Consider the following 12,513-nt stretch of genomic DNA (forward strand, 5'->3'; position numbering starts at 1 on the left):
ACCAAGGGTGGGGGAAGCCTCAGTATTTGTTTTCGATGCATTTTGAACAGTTTCCGCATTCAGTGGACTCTGGTGCTCTGAATGAAGCTCCGCCGTCGCCCGGTGCAGCTTCCTCACGGTCGTCGTCGTTCTCAGTTTTTATTTTTATTTTTAATGTGTATGTCGATGTTTCGTGGCGGTTTTCCCGGGTGTGTTTCGTGTAGGGTGGTCGTGGCACGTGACGTCACAGTGTCAGTGACGTCACAGTTTCACGTGACGTTGCAGTGTCGCGCGGCGACTGCGTCGGGCGTACTAGAATGGGGAGGTGTTCCCTCTGGCGGCCGTGAGTGTGTCGCGATGTGCGAGCACGCCGTTGAGGGCGGTGTGGAGCAGATCGCGGTCATCCGACGGCTGACAGAGGCCTGGCAGTCGCAACAGAGTGTTCGGAGATGAAAAACCCCTACCCTCCCCGGTGCCTTCTGGAGTGCCTCAAGGTAGTGTGTTGGGCCCAACATTATTCCTGATCTACATTGACGATATTGCAAAACTCTTAAATTCCACACCAATCATGTATGCCGATGACCTGTCCCTTCTTCAGCCAATCTGCTCTGACAGCTCCTACCAAGCCCTTCAGGACGACCTCGACCAGTGCTTTCACCGATCGGCCGAAAACAAATTACCTTTTAACTACTCTAAAAGTGTTGCCATGACATTCGCTATCTCTTTCAAAACTTCAAAAACTACAAGCCAAGTCTCAAACTTAACCCTGGGTGGCTCACTACTAAAGCATGTGCCTTCCACAACCCTCCTTGTTGTCGTCCTGGACAGCCGCCTCAACTTAGCCCCCCAGGTCCACAGCGCCACATCGAAAGCAAGACGCATGCTGGGCTTTGTCACTCGAGTCGCACGAGGGATGACACCTAACACCTTCCGCCATCTTTACACTGCGCTGGTGCTGCCCCACCTAGAGTATTGCTCTGCGGTGTGGTACACCCAGCAAACATATCTCCACACCACACTACAAGGCGTGCAACGGCGTGCAGCCTACACATACTATCGCCGCAGTGTTTCCCCGCCGTCAGTCCCACTCCCCTACAGAGAAGTACCCTCTAGTGACCTCCGAAAGACTGCTGCCTGGAGGAGCCTGCACCAGCGACAGCAAGTAGCATCTGTCCGGCTGTCCTGCCGGATCATGGGACCAAACCAACAGGAACTTTATGATGCCCCCAGAGTGAACAGAAGAACAGGTAGACTCCAGCCCGTGATGTCCCGAACATTACGGCATGGGGAGTCCTGCCTGCTGAGGGCAGCTAAGCTTTGGAGGGGGCTGCCCCCAAACCTCACCGAACACATTCCCTTTGATCCCCAAGAGGCGAAACAAGTAGCTCAGCCGCTCTTCCGTGACCCCTTCTAACTTAATTACCTAGTTCTTTTATTTATTTATTTCACCATTCTGTACAACCTATACATGTTGTAAGAGTGCACAAATCGGTGTCGTAAGCTCACTAGTTCTTTTTTTTTTTATCATTCTGTACAAATGTATATATACTGTAAGAGTGCATAGGTTGGTGTTGTGGGCACACTAGTGCATGGGCGTGAGCCTTGCCCCAACACCAGCACGCCTGTACATTTCTACCTGTCAAGTGCAATAAATAATATCAATATCAATATCGATACTTTATTCGGCGTGAAAATGGTCGCATTCTTCGTTTGTTTTTGTCTGCTTGGTTGTGAGACCGAATAAGTTCCATCCCACATCCCTGTGAAAAAGCGTGACTTGCGCGAGCGGCTTATATTGAAGCGCAAATGCCCTTTAGGAGCGGTTAGTTACTTACATAATCTCGCTTCCTTAATCTTATTTTTTTTCTGCATCATTTTTTTTAGAAAGAAATTAAATTGCGTGACTCAGTACATTTTTTTCTTGGTATCAGACGATCCCATGCCACGAACAGGGAGGCGTCGCTCGGCGCCCGAAACAAGCAGTGTTTCTCTTTGCATGCGTTGTAACCCACGTTGCCACCCCGGCACAAAACACTACCGCACCGCCTTTTTCTTCGCGGTGTTTGACATCGTTGTGAGACCCTTGCCACTTAGGCACAGCTAGCAATCACACGATATTGTATCGCTTCAGACCAGTTCTGGTGCACCCTCAAGGGCGATTCCCACACTTGCGTCGAGTTCGACCGAGTGCGAGGGTTGCCATGGCAACAGCTGCTTCGGCTTCAACAAAACTGGGTACGACGCCGCTGTTCCCATAGCAACCCTCGCACTCGGTCGAACTCGACGCAAGTGTGGGAATCGTCTTTAACTCTGTGACGCTTGGCGGTGAAATGTTCCCGCTCAATGTAGCGCAGAAATTTACTTGTCTAAATTTAGCGTGACAATTTAACCGTTTTATTTAGCAGAAAATTTCCCCCTTCACTTTATTGGAAAAATGCTTCGTGCATTTTTGCCCAATTATGCTAAATAATTTAGGGCGAAATTTATCCGCCGACTTTATCAGGAACTGTGCAGTGATTATAATTTATGTTCTGTGTGCGTCAGGGTGTAAATCATATTGTTCTGACACGGCAAAGAACCGCCAGTTTCTTTTTATTTATTTTTTTATGTTCCCTTATTTTAGTGTGGAAAGTAATGCACAACTATGTCTGTAAATGTTTAATTTGCAAGTCATGATTTTTTGAGGTAACTCGCCGATACTAAGGTCCCTTGATACTTCTTTTTACAAGTAACAACAACCAACGCAAATGACGGATCACCTTCCGCTGGAACAAAATAACGTCATTCAGTTCAGTCCTCTGCTGTGCGCCGCCCATTCGCTTCCCAAAAAACCTGCACCGTCACGCAGTCGGCGCCTCAGTTAATGTCGCTACTTGGATCGAGCTCTTATCTAGGAACTTTAACGGATACAACTGAGGCTCCTGAACTCCGCTTAGCCGAAATCCTTCTTTCGCAAAAGGGCGCATGCTTTACACGCCGTGGGACACAAGTCTGCTCTATGCCATTAGCCAGTTTTAGAATAGGGAATCCAAACGGTTAGGGGGCCCCTAAGAAATAGGGGCTCACCAATGCGCATGGGCCGAACCCAAGCCATGTCTTGGGTTTGCGTTCACCCCTAAATCAGAATTCGCGAGACCCGGACCCCAAGGCATACAACACGGCGGCGCTCGCTTCAGAACAGAACTATAATGGTCGCCGCACTCTAAGGCGCGTTCATCGGCAATGAATGGTGAAGTAGTCTTTCGCTCTGCCTTACCTTATTTTAATTATAAAATATGAGCAATCATTCCGCCCTGATTTCCAGATCGTATTCTGGTTCTGGTCGTTCTTACGCCTGAATGGACGCGGCAACTCTTGACGTGACAGTGCCTCGCGAATCCTAGTGGCTTGTCGTTGCCTCGATCTTGCACAAGAACGAAGACACAGAAATGCGCACACAGGGCACCCATAAGCGCTGATTCGCAACCGGCTAAAAATAGAGTCACTAGCTCAAAAGCTCAAAGTAAAAAAAACAAAAACGTGACTTAAACCACAAAAAAAAAAAAAAACAAAAAAAAACATGCGTGACTTTTTGGGTTTTGGATTGCGGGTGTAATGTACTAGATCCTATTGACATCTGGCAGAAGCTGCGTGGGACAGTCTGGACAGTGTGTTAATTATCGTCTTCGAAAACATCACTGCTCTTTAACAAGGCAGCGGGGCTCATCTTGTTATGCACTACAGACGAAAGTTAAACGAAATCGCGAAACATCGAACAAGGAGCGAGATACAAGGGCGAGGTAGAAAGGGCTTTTGTGAAAAGGAAAACGACTAAAGCGCATATAGGCATATGTACGTTTGAATCATGCAGTGGTTTAGATCGTCTTGACGTGGTCTTGACTTCAAACATTTCAACATTTAATGACTTGTAAAAAAATATGCATTTGTTTTTACCTTACTCACTATTCGCAACACAAAGTGTTCGTTAAGCGCAAATATTTTACGTTCTTCTTTTCTATTTTTCATTATTCATGTCGATTGATAGTTGCATCGACGCTGCCAGCGAGAAACGCAAGCATACGTTGGGGCTCTCTATGCTAAAACTCCACATTTTCAACATTCGCGAGTGCGGCGCTTGCATTACTCGCTTTGCAAAGCGAAAGCACTCGCACGCTAAGCTCTCAAGATCGCGTATAGCTCTCAAGATCGCACCTTTGGCGGATGTCCGCGTCATGCGGCTTTAATGAAGTTTAAAGAGCTTTAGGAATGTTTCACAATACATCTCAGATCATTAAAAAAAACTGTGTGTCCTTTATGGTGCGTCACGGCCGGACTATGCGATAAAAGGCTAGCTCCGGACATTAACCACCGCAAACAAACCAAAGCAACGAAAAATCCTGCATTTCCTATTCAAACTAGGTTCAAACCAAATGCTAATCTTAGTCATATTGTCTTTTCTCCCTCTCTCTCTCTTTTTCTTTTCCTTTCTGTCGAGCTCGGCTTTTTGTAAACCGTTTTGCTTTTCTTGCATATCAAGCAAATTACGGTCAGCCGACTCGTCGACTCTTGCATTTCGGGCAAACACACGCGCGCGAGAGAAAACGAAATAATAAATAAATAAAAATACACGGACAAACTATGCAATGAAGAAGTTCAGGGAAGAAAAAAGTCAGTCGAGCGATAAGCTCAGCAATGTCGGCGACGTCTTCCCAGTCCCTGCTTGAAACAAAAGAAGAGTGCGCCCAGATATCACCCGCACACAGTCATTGTAAAAGCTCGGCCGAGGGGAGTTCAATCAATCCTATCGCGTTCCGTCCTAACCTCAGCGACACGGGCAGCCAGAATGGAAGACAAGGAGTTTTTTTCTTTTTCTTTCTCATTCCTTCTGTGTTAAAATGGAAGAAAACTAAACTACTACATCCAGAAGGGAAAGGAAAAAAAAAAGCGCCGGGTTTTATTCGAAATGAATATGCGCTATTTTTGCCGTCCTGCCCTTTCCTTTGTAACCCCTTCCTGTCTCTCTTCCCGCTCCTCCTCTTTTCAAACTCGAAATCATTTATATTCGAGAAACATTTCGACGCTTTGAATTCGCTGGCTTCATTCCGCGAATCCGTAACTCGTCTCCGGCGCAGAGTTCGTCTTTCCGAGGCATTGTGGGCACCACGGGCCGAGAGGGAGAGAGAGCGCGCGAGCGTCATCGCAGTCCAGGCCGCACAAAAGAAATCCGGATTCCCGCCTTTTGTTTCCAAACCTCCGCGTACAAAGCCGCGAGTCTTGAGCGCGCCTAGAAAAGACAAAAAAAAAAAAATCATTAAAAAACAAAAACGGAAGTATACACGCATGTGTGTATATCTGCGCCCAAAACGCAAAGAGCCGTAGGGAGAAAGAAAGCCGAGTTAAAAAGGACTCGAACGTCGCGTCGTATTCAAATTTCGGTTTCCGTCATGAAAAGGAAAGAGTCGGATCTCCTTATAACAACGCCTGAACGAAGAAACTTTTTCGCGAAAATTTTTGCCTCCCGCCCTCCGACGGCTCATTCTGCTTTTTTTTTCTTTTTTTTTTTTTTTTTTCTCGGAGTCGTTGTTGTCCCTTCTACTCGCTAATTTCCTCCTTTCTTATTCATCTCACGTGTACCCATTTCCTGGCTTCCTGTTCCATCGTCCCTCATCACTCCTCGCTTTCTTTGCTCGACAGAGCGGTTCTCTCTCCTCCTGCCCTCTCCCTCTCGTGCTATCTGCCTCTCTCGCCCTCCCGCTTTCTATCTTTATTTCAGGATATTTGCAGTCGTGAAAACAGCCAATGTTAGATTGTCGTTAGGGAATTATACCCTCGCATTCGCACTTAATGGTGCTGCGCGCAATTTATCAAAAAATGTTCCTTGTTGGGTTACGTCTTTTGTCGCTGGTTCTCTTTCTTCCGCTTTCTTTCGTTTTCTTTCTCCCGCTAACCTAAACGCAGTCGTTGGCGACACCCAGAAAAGAGAGTTAGAAGAGGCAGAGAGAGAGAGAGAGAAGGACACCGAATTAGAAAGGAAAAAAAATCACATATATATACATATATATGGGCGACGAAAATGAAAAAGTACGCACGTTCAAAAAGAGGAGGGGGCACAATGAAACCACCTCCCGAGATTGAGAACAATGACTGAGATTTCAGAGACGTTCACTCGCGGCTAACAAAACAAATTGTGTTTCTTCCCCTAGTTCGGATAGAGAGCAAGCTTTGAAGAATACTGCTACAAACGTGCCGTCGCACCCCCTCCCCCCCCCCCCCCCCCCCACACACACACATACACAGACACGCACAAAAAAAAAACGGTAGAAAACAAAGCGGCGACTCTTGACGGAGTTACCGTCGCGTTGGGTACGCAAACAAAAGCGATGCGGCGTTTGCGCTCACAACGACACGGGAAAGCACGACTCGTCGTCGACAACGACGTGCACAAGCGAGCGTCGAGACAAAAGACGCTTTGCATTGCGTTATTAGAGCAAATGAAAGCAAGAAGTAGAAGAAGCAGAAAAAAAGACGAAGAAAAAAAAGACGGGCAAAGGAGAGCCGAAATGGCATTGTGAGGTGCTTTCGACAATCGGTCAACTCCCAAAACAAAAGCAAAGTGTAGAACGAAATGAGGAGCGAAGAAAATGAACACCCTCTGGCGACGAACAAAAGAAACGCGGTGCAACGAAGGCGCGGCTCCGCGCATGCGCAATCTCGTCAGCACTCGTTCCGGTTTGCTCCCCCTCGATGTCTTTTCTTTTTTTTCTTTGAGTTCAAAACGTAACTTATTATGGAACTTTTACCAAAGTATGAATTCCAAGTTTCCGTTTTGTTGCGTAATGCGTAACCGGAGAACCACTTTGTATCTCTCTCACTGTTTTTTTTTTGTTTTTTTTTTCATTTCCGTTAATGATAAGTTTTATGATCATCATCTGCGTAGGTGTATATTCAGACAGCACCGCTCTTACGACATGGAAACAAATCGCCTTCTAGTTAGAAACACATTGTACGGTCGTGGTTGGCTGGTAGAATAGGGTGTCACGAATGAGCCAACGGCATGGTCAGACCGAGACATGTCAAACCTCACAAAATGGTGTAGAAAAGAAGGCTAGATTATAGTTAGCAATAAGCCCTAATCCACCCTTTCGTGCTAATCAAACGTTTACTGTGTGGCTTAGTGACTTTCCAAACGCTTTCGCAATGTTCAGAGGCTTGATCGCAATTAAGGAACACCTCAATCTAAATCAGAGCTCCTTAGAGACACTTGTATTCTACATTCCTGCAGCGAAATGTTAAAGAATTGTCTTGCCGACAAAACACCGCGTGCTGACAAAAAGGGAGTAGGGGTTTAAGCGAGCTAGTGGAAGTTATCTATGTCGCAAAAGTTCCTAACATTTCGATAAAGGAAAAAGAAAAGAAATTGAAGTTAAAGAAAAACTACAGTTCGACTTCAATTTTTGTTTTCATTTGTTTGTATCCTAGTCTGGGGGAGTTTTATGAAGGACTGTGTGCTGGCATGTATTAGCAGTGCATTTTGTTTTAAAGCATCTTCGCTTATTTATCAATCTAAAACAAACAACCTGCGCACTGTCAAAACGAGACATGTCAAACATTAAGGCATTGAGGGCAGCCGCAAGAAAATTTTGCTCGCATTAAACGGCAATACTCAGATATTGAAATAATTGATCCCCGTACGTAGCGCCATCACTGTTCAACCAAAGCCTCTCACTATGAGTGAACCCTCAATTCTACCGAAGGTTTCAGTGTATTTGACCGAAAGTTGAAAAAAAAAGAAAAGAAAGAAAGGAAAAAAAAAATTAAGCTGGGTCGGGCATTTGTTTATTTCAAAATTTCAACGATTTCTATATATTCAGTTTGGCGTGAAGTTCTCTTCTCGAATGTGGAGTCATGGGAAAGTGATATCCATCCGCGATATCGAGCAAGCAGCGTGCTGAAGTCGCTTCCGCCGCATGTTTTCTCCCCAATGCTCCAAAGCGACGGGGAGCAGCACGCTTTTCAGGCGGACGCGTTCACGCGCTTGTAGGAAACAACTACCTAACAAACACCTGCTCACGTATCCTTCCGTACGCTGCAATTTGAGGCCTACATAGTACATGAAAGACAAACGGGACATAACAGGGACAGTGAGAACGTTTATAGTTATAAGTTTCGTGGTGATGTTTAAGCGTAGGAGCTGGGGAAAAAAAATGTAGCCGAATTAAGCCCATTTAATCGCTCAATTCCTCGCTCTAAAATACCGGGACTATATTTTCTCTCGAGCATATAGAAAAAAATTGCCAGTTCCTTGCCATGTTCTTTAGATAAACCGAAGCGGCAGCCGAAGCGCTGCACACAGACTGTGATTCTTCTCCACCACCATTCAAAATCTGGCATAGACGAAAAGATTTCATTGTCACGTGACGTCAACATTTCCCCCTTAAGGTAGCCCGGAAACACTTCTCGTGACGACATCATGTGAGGTGACGTCACGGTTTCACATAGCGTTACATGGCGTCATAAATTCAACGATATATTAGTTCACAAAAAACTTAGCGGTAAATTTTATCAGATATTTTTAGCGGCGAAGACGCTTCGCGTAACGTCGCTGTATCACATTACACTGTAACTCCCCACGAAAAAACTTAGCAGGAACCATTTCCTGCTAAATTCAGCGGGTCATGACCGTACACCCTATACCTTACACGAAACATGGAGCAAACTCCGTGATCCGCTGCGAGACTTTGTCAATAACGGCTGTATCCGCAAAACAAACGACCTGAGCCGATGCCTTTGTGTTTCGCGCACGGCGTGAGCATATGTGAAAACGCGGGGGGGAAAGAGAAAGACTCTCGATTGATCGGTCGTCCAGTCTGCGTGTGCGGCCGCACCCCTGCGCTGGCCAGTGTAGAGAAGAGGCTGACAGTTCCCCGTCGCCGCACACCACCAACGTGTCCGTCAAGGCTGACAGACACGAAGCCGTCGCGCGGACGGTGCAAGCGGTCGCGCAGGCGGCGGTCAGCCGTCCCGAAAATGGATTAGGGAAGTGAGGCTCCCCGCAGCGGTTCGTCTGAAATTGGGTTCGAGGAAAATCCTCCCCCAGCCGTCAACGACTGCGACAGTCCCCGCATCAGCTGTGTGTCACAGAGGCGTTTTACGGACTTCCACAAAAGCGTTCGGTTTAGTGATCGTCAATCTGTGCGGTGGTTATCGTACCCAGCTTAGTGTTCTACGCAAAACGGCTTTTTATTTTTTTTTTTTCAGAGAAACATAATTACATTTCCGGAAGTGGATTTACAATTCGAGCTGCTTTCAGAACAGTCCCAGAAAAGGGATTGTGGCTTTGCTATAGCGCTCTTTCATTAACCCTTTTAACGACATTGGAAGAACCGACCTTGTCGAAGGCAGTCACTTCTATGCGGGGTCTAGTACAAACGCCTCTTCGTATATGATCTTGCAGAGCAGGAACTGCTTCGATAAATCTAAAAGAAATTGGATACTCCAACATGAAACTCCCATTCCAAAACAGCAAGCTTCAAGTCGTGAATTGTATGATACATTTCTTAACATGATCGAGCCTCACTAGGGCTCTATCGTCTTAGTGTTCTAGCTTATAGCCACCGAGATGTTTTCCGACAGCGCTGCCGCGTGGGAAGAATGTTACAATTCATTTATTTATCCAAGCGGTTGCATGGCAGCAACTGTTCGAAACAGCATAAGAGCTTTCAATCATAAAATGCACATGTGCCTACTCTCTACCACACGAGAATCTAAAAAAGCATTCAAAACAGGCGCCTCGCCTCAAGGCGGAACCCCTTGTCAGCGGGCGACAAACATTCCATCCATTCCGTTGGCTTCGACAGGAAGCGAAAAATGCTCTGAAGAACCTTGAGCCGTCTTTAAAAAGCTTCATTATAATTAGCACGCTTTACGACAGTGTCCACTCAAAATAGCTCGTCCTCTGCGTTAAAAAGGACGCATAAAAAAAAAATCTAAGGAGAAAAAAAGAAGTTAGGCACCGCGGCGAACCGTTAAATCCAAGACGCTGCCTCGGAGTCTCTCGGGCTGTCATTGACGGATTGCGATCCGGACCAATCTGTCAAGAGGCAGCCCACGTGCAAGAACGGCGCCACCCAGCGGACACTCGGCGAGGCAGCGGCGGGTCGTGCCAACAGCTCCGGAAGAGCCGCTTCCTTGAGCGAACCAAAGCCGGGCCGACTCGAGGGAGAAGAGCGCGGCCAAGCCAAATATTGCAGGAAACCCGGGAAAGCGTAAACAACAGCTTGCTCCTTTCAGGTCCCCCAACGAGGCGGTGTCTACAGAAGAGGGATCGCTGTTTGAATAGTTCCGAGGTGCTAATCTGCCGCCGCTCCGGGTTTCGGAGGGAGTCTCTCCTCGGGCCTGCTTCGGAAGAATGTCTGCAGGAGTCGCGGACGAGCCGAAGGTGCAGGTGTAGGCCTGCCGCGACTGAACTTCGACCCTTTTTTGTGGCTTCCTCGCTCCGTTACAGCGATCTATACCACGAAATTAGGACCAATTCTAATGTTCGAAGCCCGAGTGGTCAAGGGACAGTGTATTGCGAAAATATCAGAGGTCTGGCAGAAACTATGGAGTAAATATGCAGTCTGTTTACGCAACTTGAGGCGTCACTGTCCCTGTTCGATGTAGGTAACCCGCCCGAAAGGATGCGATGGCTGGTCCTAACGGCTTTTTGGAAGTTTTCTAGTTTACTCTTCCCTTTGTGTTCGCTGGGTGACAAACGGACTCAACGATTAGGCATTTCGGGCGACCAGTCGGAGTAGTCCTCCTTGTTAAGGGAAGCAGAAACCACCGCGAATTCTAAGGGCCTCTTACTCGTCTGAGAGGTCGTTTACACAGCAGTCAGGTTGACAGTTATGGCTAGTGGCAGCGGTATAGTATGCACATGGACATAACCTCGGGCTGATTTTTCCCTGGGTGGGAAAACGTAGCTTCTTGTATATTGAAGTAGGACGTTCAAGGGGGATCGGTGGCCGAGTGGGCTAGCGCACACCAGCTCGGAGCACGTGGAGCAAAAGCTCGCGGTGCAGAACCCAGGGATCCTGGGCTGAATTCCCACCCCTGTTCTTTTCTATTTTGATGAGCATCGTACAGGCGTGTAGTCGTCTATCACTACTGTGCGGTGCACGTCAAGGAGACCAGGCTAGCGGTTGTACTGCACTGGCTAAATTTATCATCTATAGCTGAGACACCAGACGCAAACTGGGGCTGACTAACTTCCGGCGGTATAAACATACAAACAACACAATTACAATTGCTAAGTAGGAAGTGCCTGGTTGGAGCCGAGGGCAGCATAATATATAGCTTTGTTTCTCACATTCTCGACAGAACGCATAGCCGAGGTTGAGGTTGGTGTTATTACCGTTCCTGTTTAAATCACACCGTTACAGGGAACACGTGAAGGCAACAAAGGAAACAGAGGGGCCTTGAACGTCCCGGACCACTTATCTCTACGAGGATTTTCTGGGTTATTAGTCCGAGTGCCGTTTCTACGGTCGCCACACTGCCTTGCCCAGGGGACCCATTCAAACTCGCAGTTGAGAGCTGAAACGTGGCTTGAGAGTGCCCCCGGCCGGAAGGTGACAGTAGCCCTTAGACTGAGCTCAGCCGGCGAACGCTCTCCAGGTACCGTCGCCACAACGGTCTCCTGAAGCGTTCCGGTGCCTCGCTATCTGATGAGCCCCCAGCGTATCGCGTCCAGCTGGAACCAGTGGTGCAGGGCATACATAGCCTGTACGCGGGCGACGCGACAGGGAGGACCCGGCGCTACGCCTGGCAGCGTCGGTCGAGCGCACGAGCTGACGCCGCGACGCCGTCAAGTCCCGCGAGAGAGGGTCGGTCGGACTCGGTGGCAGCAGCCAGCTCGGCGACCTCAAAACGGCCGTCCAACTCTCTAGTTCGACATCCTGAAAGATGAGCTCGCAGATCGGGCCGCTCCTTGGCGGGGACAGCCATTTGTTAGGTGATATCCGGGAAACCCGTTTGCCCGCGCACGCGAGAGCTGTGCTCCATGCACCACACGCTTCGCTCCGCGAGCCCGGCCGATAAATCTCGCCGCGTCATCGGCAGCACCCGCCGCTGCGCAACTTCAGGTACCGCTGTTCATCAGCCGCCGGGCGAAATGGGCCGTGTTCGGGACACGACCCGGAGTTTGCAAATGCATCGCCGCCGGCCGGGATGGCGCTCGTGGGACTCGCGCGCACTCCGCGTGAGAAGACCCGAGTGGGCGGGGCGGATGAGTTACGTCACCCTCCGTGTCATACTTAGCGTACAACGCTGTCAAAGCCACGGGAACGAGCGCTTGGATTCATTTTGCTTCTTTTTTTTGCACGAGAGGTTGTGCAAATCAAGCGCTAAATCGAGACACAGGTTCGCGACAGCAGTTTTGACAGCGTTCCACGCTAACTACAAAACGAAGGTAGGTAGGTAGGAACGTTTATTTAACTTTTTTGCATTAAGAAATGCTGCGGTGAAAGGGTTTAGGGTACAGGAGCGGGAGACACGGGGCCACCATTCTTCTCT

General features: G+C 48.1%; 1 protein-coding gene across 1 annotated transcript; it reads left to right on the forward strand.

Moving 5' to 3' along the window:
• Positions 1-547: 547 nt before the first annotated feature.
• LOC115330991 lies at positions 548-1,393 on the forward strand. Its single transcript, XM_029993037.2, has one exon. It carries the CDS (start codon positions 548-550, stop codon positions 1,391-1,393), a length of 846 nt encoding a protein of 281 aa, XP_029848897.2.
• The last annotated feature ends 11,120 nt before the right edge of the window (positions 1,394-12,513 follow it).

This window comes from Ixodes scapularis, unplaced genomic scaffold (genome assembly GCF_016920785.2).
Source record: "Ixodes scapularis isolate PalLabHiFi unplaced genomic scaffold, ASM1692078v2 PGA_scaffold9__187_contigs__length_104089568, whole genome shotgun sequence".
NCBI classification, from domain to species: Eukaryota; Metazoa; Arthropoda; class Arachnida; order Ixodida; family Ixodidae; genus Ixodes; species Ixodes scapularis.

What these genes read in the sequence shown, in the direction of transcription:
- LOC115330991 (XM_029993037.2), top strand. Translation starts at nt 548, where the DNA reads ATGTATGCCGATGACCTGTCCCTTCTTCAGCCAATCTGCTCTGACAGC.